The following is a 21,835-nucleotide window of genomic DNA, read 5'->3' on the forward strand; positions in this document are numbered from 1 at the left end:
CACTACCCTTAAAAACTATAGGTGACGATGACAATCTTGAGTCGTGCTTTAGGGCCAAGACCCCTTGAACATCCTCACTCTGGGGTCCGACCACAGGCGACAGTCAGTAGATGCGTGGAGTGCCACGAAACCTGCCAACCCCACCCTCAGGGGGCCGCGCTGGGAGCCACCACTGCATGCAGGACTTCAGGCCTCAAACTACGGGGTGTGACGTTTCCAATAGCACTGATTAACAGCTGGATCAGTACTGACCCTGCCTTCTCTACAACCATGAAGGACATGTCCACATCCAAAATATACAGGAATTATTAATTACAGAATTACTAAAAACACTTCGAGAACCCCGCCATCCAAGAGCAAATGTAAAGGCAAGTGGGCAGGTTAATCACAGCGGCCCTGTCACGGAGGTAGCTCAGTCATGGAAGTAAAGAGGGTGAACGCCAAACACCCCAAAGGGGCTTTACAAGACCTCCGACGACCCCAAGATCACGACGCTGCACCTCCGATGATGCACCTCCGGCTCCCGGGATCCTGTCCAATGGCAGAGGGAGCCGGAAACTTTACACCACCAGCATTTGGTGCTTCCTAACGTGTGGGGGCCTATCGCCACCCTGCCTGACTGCACCTGCTCCATGGTTTTGTGATTGCGACGAGAAGGGTTTTTCCTGCCATCGTTTGGTGACACTTTCATAAGTACTCACGTTTGCAATCGCCCTAGTATCTGTTCCACCCGAGTCCCTCATATCTGGCCATCCAATCAGGCCAACTCCACGCCCCCATTTCACAGTCATCTGTCATATCCTTTGGGATTCCATCCACGAAAGCATTCGTAAAATTGTCTATTTTTTTTTTAAGTATGGAAGTAGCTGCCTTGTGACCAAGGTACCAGAAGTGTGACTCGATCACCTCTTGCCCTGCCCTCCCACTTACATTCAGCCTCTCACCAGCCTCCAGGCTTGCTTCCACCTCAGAAATGGAATATGCTACTTACCAGTATGCATCTGTTCTTGGCATGTAGAGCTGCAGAGTTGTACACTTAGCATAGGTCGCCATCTGGTGTTGGGCCCGGATGTTTGCAGTTTGTTTTTCTTCTTGGACAGTCTTTGGAAGTCACGAGTTTGGTGACTCCTCCTTCGGTCCGTACTGCGCATGGGCTTCGGCTCCATCCTCAGATTGTTTTTCGCCAACAGGGAAATGATGGAGCGTAGTAATAACAGTGAGAAACCCATGTGTTGTATCTAAATAAGATGTACTGGAACGGATACAGGTAGCCGGGGAGGCGGGTGGGCGTGTACAACTCTGCAGCTCTACATGCCAAGAACAGATGCATACTGGTAAGTAGCATATTCCGTTCGAGGCATATGAGCTGCAGATTGTACACTTAGCATAGATTATATAGCAGTACCCAACCTTAGCGGCGACCACCGGTATCCGTTGCAGCTGTTTGAAAAAGTGTCTTTAGTACAGCCTGGCCCACCCTAGCTTGCTGCTTGGAATGCACATCTACACAGTAGTGTTTTGTGAAGGTGTGCGGTGTAGACCATGTGGCTGCCTTGCAGATGTCATCTAAGGGTATATTCCCTAGAAAAGCCATAGAAGCCCCTAACTTTCTTGTAGAGTGGGCTTTAGGGGGAACAGATAATGTTCTCTTTGCCTTTTGATAGCAAATTTGTATGCATTTTACAATCCACCTAGCTATCCCTGATTTTGAAATGGGGTTGCCTTTATGTGGTGGAGAGAAGGAAACGAACAATTGTTTAGTCTTCCTGAAGGGTTGCGTTCTTTGTATGTAGTATAGTAACGCCCTTTTTACATCAAGTGTGTGTAAGGCCCTTTCTGCAACAGATTGGGGTTGCGAAAAGAAGACAGGTAATTCCACTGATTGATTGAGGTGGAAGGGGGAAATGACTTTGGGCAGAAACTTCGGATTTGTGCGAAGTATGACCTTGCTGTGATGCATTTGTATGTAGGGTTCCTGTATGGTGAACGCTTGTATTTCACCAACCCTTCTAAGGGAAGTGATAGCTACAAGGAAAGCTGTTTTCCAGGTGAGAAACTGTAGCTCACATTTGTGCATTGGTTCGAAGGGCGGACCCATTAGTCGTGTAAGAACTAAATTTAGATTCCATACAGGGGAAGGTGGTGCCCTGGGAGGAATTACTCGTTTAAGGCCTTCCATGAAGGCTTTAATAGCGGGCACTCTGAAGAGTGATAAATGCTGCCTGTTTTGTAGATAAGCAGCGATCGCTGCTAGGTGTAGGCGTATGGATGAATATGCCAGGTTACACCTGTGAAGATGGAGCAGATAGCATATGATGTGCTGTATGGATGCATCTAGGGGGTTGATTGTATTGTTACGGCAGTAAATTACAAATCTTTTCCACTTTGCGGCATAGCATGCTCTAGTGGTAGGACGTCTGGCTTCCATGATGATGTTCATGCAATCAGGGGGAAGGTTAAGGTATCCGAATTCTAAGATTTCAGGAGCCAGATCGCCAGGTTGAGCTGAGCTGGGTCCGGGTGCCTGATTTCTCCATGGTTCTGGGTTAGGAGGCATGGGGAAAGGTGCAGTTTTTGATGTGGTACCACTGATAGTTGTAGTAGCGTGGTGTACCACGGCTGCCTGGCCCACGTTGGAGCTACCAGAATGAGTGTGAGGGAGTGCTGTTGTAGCTTCCTGACCACTAATGGAATTAGTGGGAGAGGTGGAAAGGCGTATGCAAATCTGCCTGACCAGTTCATCCATATCGCATTGCCCTTGGACAATGGGTGTGGGTATCTGGCGGCGAAGCTTGGGCATTTTTTGTTTTCGTGGGTGGCGAAGAGGTCTATTTGAGGATGCCCCCACTGTTTGAAGAATGGGTGAAGAACTTGTGGATGCAGTTCCCATTCGTGTAGTTGTTGCGTTTGTCTGCTGAGCAGATCTGCTATGGTGTTTTGTACTCCTGGAACGTGCTGTGCCAGGAGAAAGATGTTTTGGGGAATTGCCCATCTCCATATGCTCTGGGCTAAGCGGGAGAGCTGGGGAGAGTGTGTCCCCCCCTGTTTTTGTATATAATACATCGCAGTCATGTTGTCTGTGCGAATGAGGACTGCTTTGCCCGAAATTTGTTTTTGGAAAGATTTTAGGGCTAGAAAGATCGCCAAGAGCTCCAGATGGTTGATGTGGAGCGATTTTTGCTGTGGCGTCCATAGACCTTGCATTGTGAGGTGTAGGAGGTGCGCTCCCCAGCCGGAGAGCGATGCGTCCGCTGTTAGAATCACCTGAGGAACCGGGTCCAGGAACGGCCGTCCTTTGGAAAGGTTTGTGGTGTTCCACCACTGCAGAGAGTGATGTGTGCGGCCGTCCACCAACACCAGATCCGTCAGCTGACCCTGGGCCTGGTTCCACTGTTGTGCTAGGCACTCTTGGAGTGGACGCATGTGGAGTCTTGCATGGGGCACTATGAAGATGCAAGACGCCATCATTCCTATGAGCTTCATGAACACTCTTGCTGGAAGAGAGTGTTGGGGAAGGAATGTTTTGCGTAAGGCTTGAATGCTTGTGAATCTGGCTGAGTTTGGATAGGCAATACCTTTGGAGGTGTCTATAGTGGCCCCGAGATATTGCTTTGTGTGAGATGGTATGAGGTGGGACTTTTGGTAGTTCACCGTGAAGCCTAGCTGGTGGAGCAGTTGGATGGTGCTGTTTGTATGTTGCACACATTGGTGGTAGGACGTGGCTTTTATGAGCCAGTCGTCTAAGTAAGGGAAGACGTGAATGTGTTGACGTCTGAGGTGTGCTGCTACTACTGCTAGGCATTTGGTAAACACTCGTGGTGCAGTGGTGACCCCGAAGGGGAGAACCGTGAATTGGTAATGTTGCCCGTCCACCACGAACCTGAGGTATTTCCTGTGAGAGGGGTGTATTGGAATGTGAAAGTATGCGTCTTTCAGATCCAAGGTTGTGAGAAAGTCTCCCTGGCAGAGGAGTGGGAGGACTTGTTGTAGAGTGACCATGTGAAAATGGTCTGAGTGTATGTAGGCATTTAGAGGCCGGAGGTCCAGAGTGGGTCTGAGGGTCTCGTCTCTCTTTGGTATTAAGAAATATAGAGAGTAGACCCCTAGATTTCGTTGGTTGACGGGGACCTACTCTATAGCATGTTTTTGCAGGAGTGAAAGTACCTCTTGTTTGAGCAGTGTGGAATGTTCTTGAGACATTGGACGGTGCCTTGGTGGGATATTGGGTGGGGTAGATGTTAGCTCTAGACAGTACCCTGACCGAATGATTTGGGTCACCCATTTGTCCGATGTTATGGACTCCCATACGTGGATAAAGTTTTGTAGTCTGCCCCCGACCGGAGTGGAATGGTCTGGGGGGAGCGGAGGGGAGTCATTGTGCGGGGGGGGTGGCAGAACGGGTGTTGTTGGTTTTGCCCCTGCCCTTATTGTTGTTACCCCTGTAACCACCTCTCTGATTGCCCTTTGAAAAGGTATTTTGAGGAGGGGACTTGTAGGAGGTAGAGGCGTTATCGGTGGAGGAGCCTCTGCCTGTGCCACGAAAGGACGAGCGTCGAAAGGAACGTTTGGAGGCTTGTGTTTGGAGTGCCCCCATAGACTTTGCTGTGTCTGTGTCTTTCTTCATCTTTTCGAGCGCTTCGTCTACCTTTGGCCCAAAGAGTGTTTCCTGGTCAAAGGGGTGATTGAGTATGGATGCCTGGACTTCAGGTTTGAACCCTGAGATCCTGAGCCAGGCGTGGCGACGAAGCAGGACACTGGTATTTATGGCCCTAGAAGCAGTGTCGGCTGCATCGAGGGCACACTTAATGGAGGTGTTTGTGATTAGTTTACCCTCCTGTATGAGGTCATGAGCCTTGTGCTTGTATTTTTCTGGAAGGTGCTGCATAAGAGCCTCTAGTTCGTCATAGTGTGCTCTATCATATCGCGCAAGCAGTGCTTGTGTGTTTGCAATGCGCCACATGTTTGTAGCTTGGGAGGCGGTGCGTTTACCAGACGCGTCCAGAAGTTTAGATTCTTTGTCTGGCGGTGGGGCATCTCCTGAGGATTGGGAGTTAGCCCGCTTTCTAGCTGTGGAGACAACTAGGGAATCTAGGGGAGCAGGGCCCTTGATGTAAGCAGGGTCTGTGGGTGCCGCCTTGTACTTCTTCTCTATTCTAGGGTTCAGTACTCTGGCTCTGACAGGGTCTTTGAACACCTCTGTAGCGTGCTTGGTGACACCCTTAAGCATGGGTAAAATGGAAGTAGATTTGTCTTGTATATCAAATGTATCCAGTAGGAAGTCTTCTTCTACTGGTTCACTGTGCATGTCCACCCCATGGTAGTGTGCTGCTCTCTGCACTAAATGATGAAACCCTAAGGAGTCCTCTGGAGGAGACGGCCTTGATGGGTATAGGTCGTCCTGAGGTACATTGGGTATATCAGGGTTATTGTAATCCTCCCATGGATCTGGGGTCCCTGGTGGAGTGGGATCCATTGGGGCGTCCGCCGGGTAATTGTCCGGATCCCCATCATCCGGATCTGGGGATGGGGCCGGATCGTAGTGAGGTAAAGGTGGCGGAGACCTGTGAGGTGGAGGCGGTGGAGGAGGTGGAGGGGGTAGGGGAGGCGGTGGTGGGGAGGGCACTCTGAGGGGAGAAGTAGCAGAGTCCTTCCTTTTGGGTGGAGGAGGAGGAGCCGGAGCATCAAGGCGTCTTTTCTTGGTAGTTAAAGTCAAAAGCCCAGTCTTTGGATCTTTGGACAAAGTCTTTTGTAAAGGGTCTGGTGTAAACAGAGCCAACGGTGTCGAGTCGTCTGTCGGCACCGGTGATTTCGGAACCGGGGGTTTCGATGGTCTGTGTGCGCCATGCTTTTTTGAGGTCTCCGGGTGTTTCGGCGTCGAATGATGTTTCGGCGCCGGAGCGTCGGTGCCGACAGATTTGTGTTTGGTCGGCACCGAGTGTCCAGGCTTCGGCACCGGTGGTTTCGGAGTCGAGCTGGATTTTGCAGTCTTCGGTGCCGGATGCTGTTTTTCGGCACCGGGTGTCGGCTGGCTCGATCCCGAGCTGCCATGAGACTTTGGGTGCTTCGACACCGGGCCCGAAGGTGGGGTGATCGAAGTTTTGGTTTTGGTTTTGCCCAGGCCGGCAGGCGAGGGAGTAACCTGAGTCTCTTTGGTTTTCGGCGCGGGGGTGGGAGGGGGCATAGTACTCACGGCCCGCTGCGCTGGTGTAACGTCCTCCACGTCGGAGTCGTCGGCCTCGGAGGCGCTGACGACGTCTTCCTCCTGCTCGGTGTGTGTTTGCCCCGAAGCTTCGGCGTAGTCTCCGAAGATGTCCGGTGGAGTTGCCGAGGATGAGTGCGCCATGGTGCGTCGAGCTCTTCGATCTCGGATGGTCTTCTTCGATCGAAAAGACTTGCAGGCGGGGCAGTCTCTAGCCTCGTGTTCCGGAGAGAGGCAAAGGTTACACACCTGATGGAGGTCGGTGTGGGGAAATTTAGACCCACATTTTGGGCACTTTTTGAACGGAGTCCTTTCCATCGGCCGGGACCGGAGTCGCGGAGGGCCCGAAGGCCGGTGTCGATGTACGGGATGGAGAAAAGTGCCGCTTCGAGAGATGAAGATGATGAAGGAACTCGAAGAATCGAGGATTTTCCGTCGAGGCTGGAACCGTAGAAGTTCGAAGCCGGAGCACGAAGTATCACATCCGAGCCCGATGGCGGAAAAAAACAATCCGAGGATGGAGCCGAAGCCCATGCGCAGTACGGACCGAAGGAGGAGTCACCAAACTCGTGACTTCCAAAGACTGTCCAAGAAGAAAAACAAACTGCAAACATCCGGGCCCAACACCAGATGGCGACCTATGCTAAGTGTACAATCTGCAGCTCATATGCCTCGAACATAGATTTACTTCGCCCCCCTCGTTGCCTCCCCCATATCGAATTCTTAACTCCGTTTCTCCAACACAGCTTCTTTACCTCATTCGACACCACTCACGTCCGTACATCGATGTCCCCACCATCTCCCCCCACGCCTCTGTCCTATGTGTATCCTTTCGTACCCTGTTTCTGCCCTTCGACCTCGTCTCTGCCTCCCCCACACTGGTCCTGATTCCATGAGAATCTCACCTGGCGCACGTTAGCGTCCACAGTGCTACTTCAAGTAGCCTATTCCCTCCGTCTACTAAAGCCATTGAACTCTCGGTCCCCGCAGCACCCCGGCGCCCTTTAAGAAAACTATAACAAAGGACAAGGTAGGGGGCGCCCGCCAATGCCGCCTTCCTTGCCATTCTTCCTTTCTGGGGGATCGGCACTGGTTCTATTGCTCCATTTCGGAGCATTGCCCGAATCTCTCGACTGAAGTAGATGTTTGACCTCTTGATGTGTCGGTGGAGTACAAAGGGGGAACTGAAGGAATTCTAGAGTATGACCGAATTGTATTATATTGAGGACCCACCAGTCCATCGTTATTTTTTGCCAATGATGGAGAATGGAAGCAATTCTTCCACCCAGGGGAACTTTGAGGGGAAGGAATACATGTAGCCAGATTCTGAAGGTTGTAATTGTCTTCTGGCATTGTCCTTTCCTTAATGACCTCGTCCTCTAGGAGCAGATTTTGTATAGCCCCCTGCCGGTCGTTAACCATACTGTTGACGGTATGGTTGAGAAGATGTGGAATAAGAGGGGTATCTGCCCTGCTGGTAACCTCCTCTATATGATGATTGGCCTCTACTTCGGAACTTCCGAAAGGGCACCCTGCGGTACTGTAGTGTTCCTAGGGCCTTTGCGGTGTCTGTATCCTTCTTGATACTTTGAAGTGCCTCATCCACTTGTTTTCCAAACAAACCCTCTCTATCAAAGGGGAGATCCAGAATTTTATTTTGGACCTCTGGTCTAAAAGCAGTAGCTCTCAACCATCACTGACAGCGTAGTACAGCCGCTCCTTCAAGCGATCTGAAGGCCGTGGTAGCGATATCCATCGCACAGTCAATGACTTCAGCCGAAGCCTTTTATCCCTCTTGAAGGATCTTTTTTACCTCCTGCCTATTATCATCCGGGATGAGGTCTATGTAAGGTGTCAGGTCAAAACCACATCTGCCTATCGTATCTGCCCATAATGGCAAGGGCATTAGCTGCTTTAACTAGAAGAGCAGACATGGATGAAAACCTTTTCCCTGCATTATCTAAATGCCTACCTTCTCTGTCGGGAGGCGCTGATATAGGAGCTGAGGGATTTGTAGATTTCTGCTGTGCCGCTTTGGATATAACCGAATCCGGCTTGGGATGGCACAGTAAACGAGCTGGAGCGCCTAAAGGCGCTATATATTCCTTCTCTAGTCTGGCGAGCACAGGTGTGTGTCGCCGGTGTCTTCATGACTTTTAAGCCTTCTTCCCACACATGGCTAACAATCGGGATACCCCGAACTGACTTGCGGTATGGTTCCTTTAAATCATACAAGAAACACTCCGTTTGTGATGGCAATGGAATAAGATAATCGTCCCATTCTTTGTTAGGGTCTGTTATCTCTCCCTACTCTTGGTCATCATCGTCAGTGGTGACAGGACCCTGTTGGTGTACTGGTTGAGAAGACCTAGGTGCAGGGTCTGGCAGTAACTCTCTGCTTCTAATCGAAGTAGTAGGGATGGAGCGTGGATGCGAAACAGGTATTTCCTGAGAGGCTGGAGTTGGCAGAAACTTCTTTCTATAGTCCGCCAGCATATACTGCAGATGCATCATCAAGGAAGATGGCATGCCAACCATCTCTTCCCGTTAGCCCTGGTGATAATGTTGTTGTGGAGGATATTGATACTCCCCGTATTCCTCCTTAAAGTCATCCTCTTGACATTTAACATGCAAATGTGTGGGGCTAGTAGCGTATCCAAAGGGTCCTTCATCTTCCTCTCCTTCTGAATCCTGCTCCTCTAGCAGGTGTGATGGCACAAGAGGAGTAATTTTGCTTGGGAGGTGATCTCTGGCGTAATCCTCCTCTTCCTGACAATTTCCAGCTTTTCTGTTGTTTCTCGTCGACGACACCAACGTCGTCGATGCCGCCGTCGACACCAAACGTACTGCTGTATCCTCTACCGGTGTCGAACCCATCGTCGCCGATGACGCCGTTGACTGAGAGCCAACTGACACAGGCAATGACGGCTTCTTGGAAACTAACTTCACCTCAATCTTCTTCGTTGACGATCCTGTCGACGATGCAGGTTTTTGGGATTTTACCTCAGTAGGCAAATTAGACGGCTTTCTGAGGGTTCCTTGACCAGGGGGGGGGGGGGGATTTTGACAGCTAGGAACTCATTTTTTGGTGTTTTTTCCCCCGAAGCATGTCCCTTACTCTCCTTTTCTCTAGGCTGAGGAGATTTTGAAGGACTGCGCCCAGAAGACCCTTGAGTGGTCTTTTTTAGGACCTTCTCAGGACGTTCCTCTGAGGAATGAGCGTGAGGAGATTTGCTTCTCTTTTGAGATCTCCTAGATGTATAAGAGGATGCCTCATCACTATCGCTGGACTGGACATAACCTCCTTTCTGGCCTTTAGCTTTTGAAGCCATATCAAAAGGCGCCCTTCACAATCCATCAGGGTTTTACTTGCCTGAGGTCCATGACCTGCCTCCATTTCCCACATTTTTACATTTTTTAGTAAGAACTTTGAATAAAAGCCTTTCCCTTGTAGCCCGAAAGGCACTTTTTCTAGTGCCCCTTTCTTTAGTAGAGTCGAAATGTTTTGCCTTAACAAGGACAAATGATGATGCATTTTTCTTGGAGGCGGAATTTGAGGAAGTTTGTGGACAAATTCTAGGGTGTGGCCATGTTGGATGATGTCCAGCACCCATTTGTCCTTCGTGATGGTTTGCCATTGATTCAGAAATGGAGAGAGCTGATGGGACCGAAGATGTTGAAAACGAGATGAGGTGGCTGGCGGAAGACAAAAGTCACTGATGTCTTGAGAAATCCTGCATTTTTCCTCGTCCTGCAGGCTTGTGTCTAGCTGATTGTATGACAGGTTTGAGGGACAAAATTGTTGCTGTCCTCCATATTGTGGTCTGAAACTCTGTTGACCATATGGTCGATATCTGTAGGATAGGTAAGACAGTCTTTGCTGGAACTAACCTCTACCTCCACGAAAGGGCTGAAAACACCTTTGTTGCAGCGTGCCAAAGGAACGTGCAGTCTCAGTATCCTTTTTGATGCCCTGTAGCTCTTAGTCTACGTGTTTTCCAAAAAGATTTTCTCCATCAAAGGGCATGTCCAGCACTTTTGATTGAACTTCAGGGTGGAAAGACGTAGCCCTAAGCTAGCCCTGCCTACGAATGACTGCGGCACCTGCCATTTGCCTGAAAGCAATAGAAGACAAATCCATTGCTGAGTCAATCACCTCCGAATATGCTCTAGCACCCTCGTGCAGGAGGTCTTTCGCTTATTTCTTTTTGTCCTCAGGAAGGAATTCGAGAAGAGGAGCCAGATCTGACCATAACGGACGATAATACCTTCCCAAAATTGCTAAGGCGTTAGATGCCTTGATAGCAGTAGCCACCATAGTAGCGAAGTGCTTGCCGATACTGTCAAGGTGTTTGCAGTCCCTGTTTGGAGGCACAGAACAAGGACATTGCAGATTCCTGGAACGCCGCTGGCCAGCCGGCATTATTACCGAATCCGGACGAGGATGGCCTATTAAACATGCTGGAGCATAATCAAGTGCATTGTATTTCTTTTCAATCCTCGGTAACACAGCAGGAACGGAGGCTGGGTTCTTCATTATTTTCAAACCTTCACTCCAAATGTAATCCACATTAGTAATGGATCAAACCGATTTCTTTGCTGCATATTTAAAATCATACAGAAAACATTTGGTTTGCACCACAGGAAAAGGCAAATCAAACCTTCTAGAGACTCTCTCAAACACTTTATGGAAGCCCCCGATATCTCCCGGGGGGGGGGGGGGGGGGGGGGGGTCAGTCGACGGAGGAGGGGAAGGCGACGGTGAAGATGGAGCCACATAATCACCCCATTCTTGACCAAGAAGGTCCAGATCCTGAGTGAGATCACCTTCCTCGGACTGATCGTCTGCTTCACTCTCGATGTAATCATCCAGGATTGTAATTAATCGAGGAGCCTGTCTCTTGACCTGCGCAACAGGCAGCGGAGTAACCACTGGTGGAGGAGGAGCAACTTGAATATTTGGACCGCCGGGTGTCAAAGGAACCAGAGCGGTAGAGTCCGGAAATCTTTTATAATAGTCATTTAACATATATCCAAGGTCTGTGACCAGGGAGACTGGGACCAGCATGGAATCTGAGCTTCCTGACGCTCTTCATAAGCCTCATAAGGGTAGTGCTCTTGAAAAGAGTTGTAACATTGGGCCTGAGAGTGACCTGAAAATGAATAATCCCCTTTCATATATTCTGATTGTCCTTGCGCTTAGTCTTCCTCATCAGTGTCCTGGCATTTAAGTCTGAGCTGTGAGGGGCTGTAAGCAGGGTCAAAAAGACTTTTATCCGCTGATTCGTCCGTACCAAGAAGGTGAGAGGGAAGCAATGGTGAAATCTTGGGTAAAGGTGAAAATCCTGGTGATTTTGGAACCAAATGGAGACTTTTAGTATCCTATCTTTGATCCATTGACGCAGTCAATGACAGAAGACGCCCGATACTGGCCAAGAGGGTGATTTGAACACTGCTGTCGACTGCGACTGTGTTCCCTTCGACAAAGTCAGACGCAATCATCGACACAGTGTACGTCGTTGTCACCAAAGCAGTCGACAATGAAATTGTTGTCACTGTGCTAGTCGATGAAGCAGTCGTTGCCACAGAGGTCAGAGATTTAGATGAAGTTCTCGACTACGGGTAAGTCAACAGTGCTTTCTTCGTCGACGAAGCATGTTTGAGAGGTTTAACAGCAGAGAGGCAGATGATTTCTTCAGGTCTGATTACTTCGGCTTAATGGCTGTCTTTTCGGCAGTGGAGGGTTTCTCTGCCTATAATTTCTTCAAATCAGCCTTTAATGAGGTAGAACCGTCATTTTTACGCTTCCTCTCAACTGAGGATAGCCCCGGGCTCTCTTCGACATCAGATTCTGATTTTGATGCACAAGTTACTTACCCTCGGTAACGATATATCTGTAAGAAACATTAGTTAGTTATAGATTCCTTACCTTAGAATTACCCCAGGAGTCAGACTGGATCCGGAAAGTTCTCTCGTCAACAGTACCTCTGCGGGTCGGAAGGTGATGTCCGTCGGCTCCGCGTCCATAGTCTACGTCGTGGTTGCCGGGATGACGTTGCAGCAGCTACATAGACGTCGCCCTCGCGCACGGACGTCAGTTCTGTACACTACTTTCCACGCCAGAAACGCAGAGCCATGCAAGACACTGACCATTAGTGCACAAAACTAGGGACCTGAAAGGATGTCCTTAACCCTAGAAATCAGTTCGCAGAACGGGGAGGATGGGTTGGGTGTTATGGAATCTATAACTAAAGTTTCTTACAGATATATCGTTACCAAAGGTAAGTAACTTATGCATCTGAAAGAAACACGTTAGTTATAGATTCCTCACCTTAGAATAGATACCCGAGCAATACCAACCCCGGTGGTGGGTCTGCGTACCAAAGAAGCCGTCTCTCCGGACTTGGCTGTCCAGGCAGTAGTGTTTGGTGAATGTGTGCAGCGATGCCCACGTGGCTGCCTGACAGACTTCATTCAGAGGCACTCCCCTTCTCCAGGTAGTAGTGGCTGCAGTCACCCTGGTGGAGTGAGCGCGTAGTCCGACTGGAGGCTCCTTTTTAGCTAAGAGAGTAACAAGCCTTAATACACAACAAGACCTATCGAGAAATTGTGCATTTGTGAACGGCCCGACCCTTCTTTGCACCCACGTAACCAACTAAAAGTTGATCATCCACCCGGAACGGTTTTGTGCAATCCAAATACGAGAGCGCGCGTTTTGAGTCCAGACGGTGGAGCCTCTCTCCTTCCTTTGAAGGATGCAGAAGGTGGGCAAAGTAATGGTCTGCCCGAAGTGAAAGGCAGTGACCACCTTAGAAAGGAAGGAAGAATGGACCGGTCCGGAGAACCACCTTGTCCGGATGAACAGACAGGAAAGGAGGCTTTGAAGAAAGAGCCTGGAGCTCACTCACTCTTCTAGCAGAAGGGATGGCTACAAGGAAAGCAGTTTTAAGAGTCAGACAGCGTAAAGGACAGTTATGCAGTGGCTCAAAGGGAGCACACATGAGATAGGTTAATACAAGGTTCAAATCCCACTGAGGCATAACGAAGGGGGTCGGAGGAAAAAGATATGTTAAGCCTTTTAGGAAACCGTTAACTACCGGGGACTTGAAAAGAGAAGGCTGGTGTCAGGATTCCCGCGTGCAGGACACCGAGATCGGTGACTTGCTATCGCACATGCGCGATAGCGGCCCGACTGTAGAAAAGTATGAGGCACGATAACTCGGGGCTTCGCGTTCTAGTGTTGCCCCGTAGCTTTGTCCTGCGTTTCCTGTTTCCGTATCCGACGCCTATCGGCGTTTTCACGCTTAGGACTTTGTTCCTTTGAATAGTCCTACTTCCCTTTACAGAGCTCTGTTCATTTAGGATTTCCCGATTTATTTCCTTTCCTACCCCTTGATATCCTTGCCTCTGCCCAGTGCTCCGCCCACCTGATTGGATTGTGGTCTCGAAGGCCGGCCGGGCACCCTTGCGTGCTCCGCCCGCCTTTCCCCAGGCGTTCCCGCTCCCGTCTTCACTTTCTCTGGGGGCAGGACAGCATACTGAGCGCTCCGCCCGCCTTTCCGGAGTTAGTTCCCGAGGGCCGGCCGGGTGTCTTGAGGTGCTTTTCCCCCTGTCATTGGCCTCTCGCTCCTTCCTCTAAACACCTTTGGTGCTCCCCTCAGTGTTTACTGTGCGCTCCTCCTGCCTGGCTGGATTTTGTATTGAGGGCCGGCCGGGCAATCGTTACGGACCAAGTGTGGATGAACAGGTTGCCGCCTCCTCACACAAACTACAGGAAGCTCGTTTCACCAGACTGTGGCTACTCCATTGCTACATTGAACAGTGGATCATCGTCCTGCTTGAAGAGCCGGATATATAGATTGTAGAAGAGAAGGACTCCTCCAAGGCTGGCTCACATAAATCTCACTGTCATCTTCAAGTAGACGCTAGATACACTATCCCCAGTTAACCAGAGAGCACAGCAGAGTCTGGACACAATCTACGTTTCAACATTCAGAAGAGGCAGCTGGCAGTTGCTCCAGAGATTTCTTCCCCTCCTTCCTCGTTTTGTTTCCCTGCTTTCCCCTATTGCCAGTGCTCTCTAGGGTTTGATAGAGGCATTGGGTAGTGGTGGAAGGTAGGGGTCTAGCAACAACTTCACCGAAACTACACAGCGCTCCTGCAGAATCCATTCCTAGTAAGATCCTTACAGCTGGTTTGGCAACCAAAGGAAGGCAGAGATGGCTGAAAGATAGCCCTTGATAGTGCCCAAAGCAGAGCCCTGCTGGGATAGAGAGAGAAGAAACAAGAGTACTTCTGAAAGAGGGGCAGAAAGGGAATCCACAGCCTTTGCTGTGCTCCATGCCACAAATTTGTTCCACCTAGAGGCGTATACTGTCTTAGTGGAGGGACGCCTGGCTGCCAAGATTACATCACAGACTTAAGGAGGCAGGTCGAAAGACGTCAATTGCCACCGCTCAATCTCCACGCAAGGAAATGGAGACTGGACAGGTTCGGGTGGAGAACCGTCCCCTGCTGCTGCGACAGAAGATCCTCCCGAAGAGGCAGTCTGACCGGAGGACCGATGGCCAATGTTGAGCAGCTCGGGATACCAGACTCTTCGTGCCCAACCCGGAGCCACAAGAATGACTTGGGCCCGGTAACGCCCGATCTTCAGCACTCTGGGCATAAGTGGTATAGGCGGAAAAATGTACAACAGACCGCAACTCCACTCGCGACCAAAAGTGTCGCCAAGCGAGTGCCGCCTTGGAAATTTCAACACGCAGAATTGCTGACATAGTAGCACCTGAGGCTGAGTTAGTCTGCTCTGGCATTCAGAGAACCGGCAAGGTGTTGAACCACCAAGGAAATGCCCTGATGTTCCAACCATGTCCAGAGGCAGAGGGCCACCCCGCCCTGTTTGTTGCAATACCACATGGCGGTGGTGTGGTCCGCGAACACCTGCACTACTCTTCCCCGGACAGAGGTAAGGAATGCCTTCAATGCAAGACGAATCGCCCGGAGCTCCAGAAGGTTGATGTGAAGCCTGGACTCTGCTGGAGACCAGAGGCCTCTGATCTCCGCCTCTCCCATTTGGCCACCCATCCCAGAAGGGATGCGTCCGTCACCATAGTTTGGTCTGGTTGGGGAAGGGAGAGGAATCTGCCATTGACCCAATCCTGGTTCGTAAGCCACCACTGCAGTTGTTGGGCAATGCCCTCCGAGATCTGGACGCAATGGGACAGATTCCCCTGATTCTGCGCCCACTGAAACTTCAGGTCCCACTGCAGAGCCCGCATTTGCCACCTGGCATGATCGACCAGCAGGATGCAAGAGGCCATGAGGCCCACCAGCCTCAGGGTCATTCTGACCAAAACTTGGGATAGAGGCTAAAAGATCAGAATCATAGCCAGAATATCCCGGACTCGCTGTTCGGGAGGATGGACCTGAAACCGTGTCATGTCCAGAACCGTTCCGATGAAGAGGAGCTTTTGAGAGGAAATCGGGTGCGACATCTGCACATTGATGGAGAACCCCAGCAAATGCAGGAGGTTGGCCATAGTCTAGAGGTAGGAAACGATTGCCTGGGGCAAGCCCGCCTTGAACAGCCAGTTGTTGAGATAGGGGGAAGACTGAAACTCCTGATCTGCGCAGATGAGCTGCGACCACCGTCATCACTTTCGTGAACACCCGAGGGGTGCTGGTAAGGCCAAAGGGGAGCACGGTATGCTGAAAGTGCTAGTGGCCTACCATGAACCATAGGTAACGCCGGTGGGCCGGCAGGACGGGGGATGTGAAAATAAGCGTCCTGCAAGTCCAATGCTACCGTCCAGTCTTGCGGGTCAAGGGCAGACCAGACCTGAGCAAGCGTCAACATATTCAACTTTTACTTTCGGAGGAAGTGATTGACGTCCATGAGGTTCAAGATAGGAAGCAGGCCCTTGTCCTTCTTGGGAACCTGAAAGTAGTGGGAATAACCTACTTCTGGGACAGGAACGTGCTCAATGGCTCCCTCGGCCAGGAGAGCCGTAACTTCCTGCTGGAGAAGGGCCAGATGATCCACCGACCGAGTGGTATCGTGGTGGCATGGCTGGAGGGGTAGTCTCGAAGGGGAGGGAATACCCCTTTCGGACTATTTGCAAAACCCACCTGTCTGCCGTGATGGTGCGCCAGTGGGGGAGGTGATAGCGAATCCTGCCGCTGGCGTTTGATGGCCCTGAAAAGGTTGGACTAGGAGGGTTTGGAGGCTGCTGCAGAGGGTAGACTGGCTCACCCGCTGGCCCCCGGAACCTCGCCGGTTGTTTCCACATACTCAACCACCCGAAGGTTGGGTAACTTGCTGCGTCCCTGGGTGGGATGTAGTGGAGCACCCCTTCCGTAGCCACGAAAGGGGTGAAAAGCAGACTGCACCGGACGGGTGGAGAGACCCAAGGACTTGGCCGTAGCCCGTGAGCCCTTGAAGTGCGCTAGGGCGTTGACTGCTTTGTCGCCAAAAAGGCGACGTCCATAAATGGGCATGTCCATCAAGGTGTTCTGGACATCCCCTGAAAAGCCAGTGGACCTCATCCAGGTGTAGCGACGAAGTGCTACCAACGTTGAAATGGTCCTGCCAGAGAGTCAGCGGTGTCGAGCCCACAACGGACTGTAAACTTTGCTACATATCTCAGAGTGCGAATAACGGCCCAAGAGACATGCAGTGTTTACGGACCGCAGTCCTAAGCTGTTGGATGAGAACATTTTCTTGCCAAGGTGGTCCAGCTTCTTGAATTCCCTTTCCGGTGGAGGGGTAGGGAAGGTGCTTTTGGAGGTGGAAGCTTCAACTACCAAGCTCTCAGTGGTGGGGTATTGGGAGAGGAAAGTGGGCTCGCCCGGAGCTGGGCGGAGGTATTGCACAATCATCCTGTCCACGGGCGCCCCCGTGTTGGGTCTGGACCACGTGCCCAAAAGAATGTCCGTGAGGGCCTCATTCAACGGCAGCAGGGGCTTCGAAGAGCTCGCAGCAGGCTGAAGCACCTCTGTCAGGAGGTTAGTCCTGGCCGCCACCGTAGGAAGCTATAGGTTGAGAGCCTCGGCCACCCTACGCAACACGACTGCGTATGACGCTCCCTGCTCCGTAGCCACGGTAGGAGGAGACAACATGCCATGGTCAGGAGAGGTATCAAGACCACTAGCATCCCCCAGTTCCTCTCTCCAGTCTTGCTCAGTATCTAACTGGTCAGTTAAACGATCACCTGACCCCTACCAGTCCTCCTCATCATCATCCTCTGGGTGCCACTGTTGTTGAAAAGGGACCCCAGGAGAGAACAGGGGCACCAAAACCCCACCCGGATGCGTGTGGGACAAGGCCGGTTCGGCTCAGTGTCCACATCAGGATGGAGGTTGGGGTCGACACCGGCCGGGTAACCGACCGGCGCCGAGCGCGGTAGTGCTGCCGTAAGGAGTAGAGTCGGTGGAGGTGTAACGAGGTCACCCGGCGCCGATCCAGATCCAGGCCTGGATCCAAGGGGAGCCTGCTGCGCTGGGAACGGAGTCGCCGGCAGCTAAGACCTAGGCCCCCCCCCAACCGAGTCCGCGGGGCCCTAAGGCGTGCCGGCAGGGTCAGTCTGCCTAAAGATGGCATGCATCACCTCGTAGAACGTACGAAGCTGGGCGGGGGTCGCTCCGGGTCCCGGAAAGGGAGAGAAGCTTGAAGTTGACCCTTCCGGCTGCCTCGTCCGATCAGCCGACCGACAAGGAGAAGTCAAAGAGCGACGATGCTTCTTAGACTTCTTATGCTTCAACTTACCCGACCCAGAGTGCGATGACTTCGAACCGGAACGGTGGTCGCTCCACGGCTGGTCCCTCGAACTCCCTCTTGACCGGCACGGAGCCAACTGTCTGCGTTCAAGCAGCTTTCGCGACTGCTACCATAAAGTCTTCAGCGCAATCAACCGACAGTCAGAGCACGACTTGGGGTCGTGGCCGCTCTCCAGGCAAAATGAGGCACATGCGGTGCGGATCCATCACCGACAGTCGGTTAGAGGAACCACAGGCCTTGAAACTGGGCATCCCTCGTGCACCTGTTTGGAGTCGGAGACTCGAAACTCTTAACAAGAAGTCGACAAAAGTCGAAAAAAACGTAGTCAAACTTGTTGCCGGATCTGCGCTGGCTGGCGTGGAAAAATAAAGAACTGACGTCAGTGTGTGACGCCGACAGATGGGCAGCTGACCGATGCCACCTTCCGTCGCGCAGGGGTACTGCTGACGAAAAATCTTTCCAGGTCCAGTCTGACTCCTGGGGATAATTCTAAGGTAAGGAATCTATAACTAACGTGTTTTTCAGATTTCTTTTTCTGGAGCCATAACAAAAATCTGGCCTCTATAGCCTTAAGAGTTTTTGCTGAAAAGGTTCTACAGTACTTACAGTCTTTGGCTGTATGTTTAGGATAAAGGCAATAAAGGCAGTCTTTATGTGGATCTTCAGAAAAAAGCCTGGCCTTTCCACAGGATCTACAGGGCCTGAAAAGCCTCTTCTTAGAACCCTCAAACATCTTTGTAGTAAAGAAAGTAGAATATAATAACTGGAGGTGAACTCTAGCAGGGTCAAAAGTTCACTCACTGACAAATTGAGCAGACCGAGCTCAGGGAGACTCCCTCACACACTACGTGCGGTTAGAAATCTGAGGTCCGATGGCTCTGACTGGGGAGTTGAGGTCTAGGGCTGGTCTCTGATTGGTCGAAGTTTGGACCTACATAAAGATGCTGACGAATGTCGAAGTTTATTTTTCCTTCTGGTGATTTCTATGTACTTCTATGGTACTTTTCTAACTAGCACGTGACTCCCACAATGACAACGGGGAAGATACAATCATGTGAATCTATGAAAGATTCAATACTGGAGAAATTCTGTACATCCCTGGAGTTTTGCTTGCAGGTTTAGAGGACATAAAAGCAGACCATCCTAGGAAACCTAGTAGAGGAAGACAAATGGGTTTTAATGAAGGCTTCATTACAGGCCTCATTAGTCAATGGGGAACTGGGTAATTTAGCCACAGACTAAATCTACAAATGCAGAGATTTTGCATCCAAGGGTCACAGAACAGAACTCCACGAAGAATTGCTTTTTGATAACTTAATCTTCATTTCTCTAAACAGGCCATGTACCAGTGACAGTATCTGGATCAGTTTATCCTGCCAGATCCTCTCAACAGAGTAGCTGGCACTTTCCTCCATCACAGTCTACTATTGCAGAATTTGGCTCTTAAAAGCAGGCAATATGGTCACTGAAATACCTTCCTGCTGCATAAATCTCTAGAGAAAGCCAAATGTCCAGCAACAAACATTCACATGGGCAAGATTCTAGATTTGGTTTCTTGATATAAGGGTGCATCTGAACACATCAAATAGAAGCAATTTGTTTCCTGTATTAATGTCCACTAGCCAGCAATTACAGTTTCTAGAAAACACACTTGCCAAATATTATTAAACCTTTTCTGAGCAGTATTCCCTTCTGAAATGTCAAATTTAAACCTTTTTCCTTCACATCCTTTTCCCGATTCCTGTTCTCTAACCTAGACATGTTTTAGTTTAACTTTACAAAATACATAAAATACAATTTGATTAAAAGTGAATAAATAAAATCCTGCATCCACCCTCACAAGCAGAGCCACCTTTACACAATCTCTTACTAAGTGGTTCATTTCAACTATCACCACAGCAGCTGCTCTTATTGGAAAAGCTCCATGTTGCACACTTTCTAGAACTATAGGTTCAAAAGGTACTTTTGCTTGTATTCGGATGCCAGAATTGACATAGAAGACATAACTCCGAACGAGACCTATATGTATTTTGTGTTGAAGGAAAAGTTCTTCACCAGGGACATACTCGCACCCTTCCCACACTCTACAACCAACCAGGAGAAAAGCTGCTAAACTAGATTTTATTATCTTTTCCTGACTGTTGCTTCAAAATCAATGATACAGCTTTTCTTACGGAGCAGAGAAACATTTTGGCAACTTTAACACAATGGTGACAAAATTAAGCTCATAGCGTAACACTCTATGTCCCACTTTATATTTCCTAGCCAAAAGTGGAAATGAGAAACCAACTTACAACTAGACGTTTTAATTGTGGAAAATTTAATTTTAGAAAGAGAAACTTCAATACTGGTAGAGATTTTCTATGTTTATAAATTCAATGAAGATCCCCACAATGGAGAACTGGGATTACTAGTGAAGTTCACCTTTCTGGCGATTCCCACTTGTGGATCTATCCATCTGAAAAGCAAGTGCCCACTTCGACTGCAACGATATTCCAGCACAGCGTTTAACTTTCATGGTAAACCTCACTTTTTAATTGGACATTGAAAATACTTCAAATAACATAATTTATCATTAACTGATAGATGTTCACAAACCTGCTGCGTCTTCGATCACGGCTTCTTGAGCTTCGGTGGTCACGTGACCTACTGCTTCGCCAGTCAGAGGTTTTGCTTGAATGTCTACTGCGAGATCCACTTCTTTTCTGCCTTTCCCGATGCCGAGCCTTTTCTTTTTCCTCTTCCTCCTCTCTGCGTTTATTTCTCTCTTTTTCTTCTCTTTCACGCTCCCTTTCTTCTCTTTCCCTTTCTTTCTGTAAACGTTCATCACGCTCAGGTTCTTCAGTTCTCTTACGCATTTTTGCCTATTAAGAATTCCCGCAAACATGAAAACTCAAGTTTAAGATCTAGACAGTAAAATAGCCTAAAATGTTAAACTACATTTTAATCTGATAACAGCTTCAGACCACGAAGTGCAAAGACCTCTCTGTCAAACTGATTTTTAAAGTTTTACCTGCAAGAGTAGTTCTTTCAAAAGGGTAGCATTATGAGATTGGTGTACAGAGAACATTTTCTCTTATCACCAAACTGGACCTCAGTAACACCCAAATTTGAATTCTATGTCAGGACTGGAGGCGAGGATTATGCCTTCTTTCTTCACTTTATTTGTACAGCAGCACAGAAAGAAGTAAATAAAGACTACGTTTCCCATGAACCATAGGGAAAAATGTAGTCATTTACACTGTGATAACAACCAATTAAACAAAAGCAACAACGTCCAATCAGGGCCTCTCCAGCTCCCTATAGTCCTTTGTCAGTGTCCTGATCCTCTCTTTCTTCGCTGCTGCGCAGCCAGTTAAGTCTCCTCAGACTCTCTTCCTGTTTGGGGGGGCTTTTATTGTATTTATGCTGTGCCTTTAAGGTTCATTTGCTTCTGAATCGCTTTGTATGCGCAATGTTTATGGCAGATATGCTTATGTGACCTTTCCTTTGTGGTGTTTGTCATCTATTTAGATTTAGCGCGTGTTATTCGCGCGGTCGCCGCGTTGTTTAATTATTTTTCGTTGCGTTGTTTAATTATTTTTCGTTGCGGTGTTGTTGTTTTCCACGTGAATTGGTTCTTCCTGACCGCGGGACCGAGAGGTTTCCCTCTCGCTCCTACGTGGTCGCTGCTGGCGCGCTCCGTTCCTCCCGCCGCATGGGGGCGTGTGAGGCTGTGGCATGACGCGTCGAGTCTCTGGTTTTTGTCAAAGTTTTTCCAGAGGCGCGTGCGTTTTTCTACACGGAGCTCTGGGCTGAGGTGTAACGCCGTTTTTACGGTCTGTATTGGGTCCGCTCGCGGGCCGTTTTTTTGGTGTAAT

At 49.7% G+C, this 21,835-nt stretch overlaps 1 protein-coding gene across 2 annotated transcripts in view; it reads right to left on the reverse strand.

The window, feature by feature from the left end:
- Positions 1 to 21,835, reverse strand: part of LUC7L3 (LUC7 like 3 pre-mRNA splicing factor) — a 200,642-nt gene that overhangs the window by 59,178 nt on the left and 119,629 nt on the right. For both annotated transcript variants that reach the window (XR_014966556.1, XM_085617151.1), the window contains exon 8: positions 20,574 to 20,839. Coding sequence is in view for 1 of the 2 variants with exons in the window: in XM_085617151.1 (XP_085473277.1) it covers positions 20,574 to 20,839 (266 nt within the window). In the remaining variant the exon portion in view is untranslated. The remainder of the gene's footprint in view (positions 1 to 20,573; positions 20,840 to 21,835) is intronic.

This window comes from Triturus cristatus, chromosome 7, assembly GCF_964204655.1.
Source record: "Triturus cristatus chromosome 7, aTriCri1.1, whole genome shotgun sequence".
Taxonomy (NCBI): domain Eukaryota; kingdom Metazoa; phylum Chordata; class Amphibia; order Caudata; family Salamandridae; genus Triturus; species Triturus cristatus.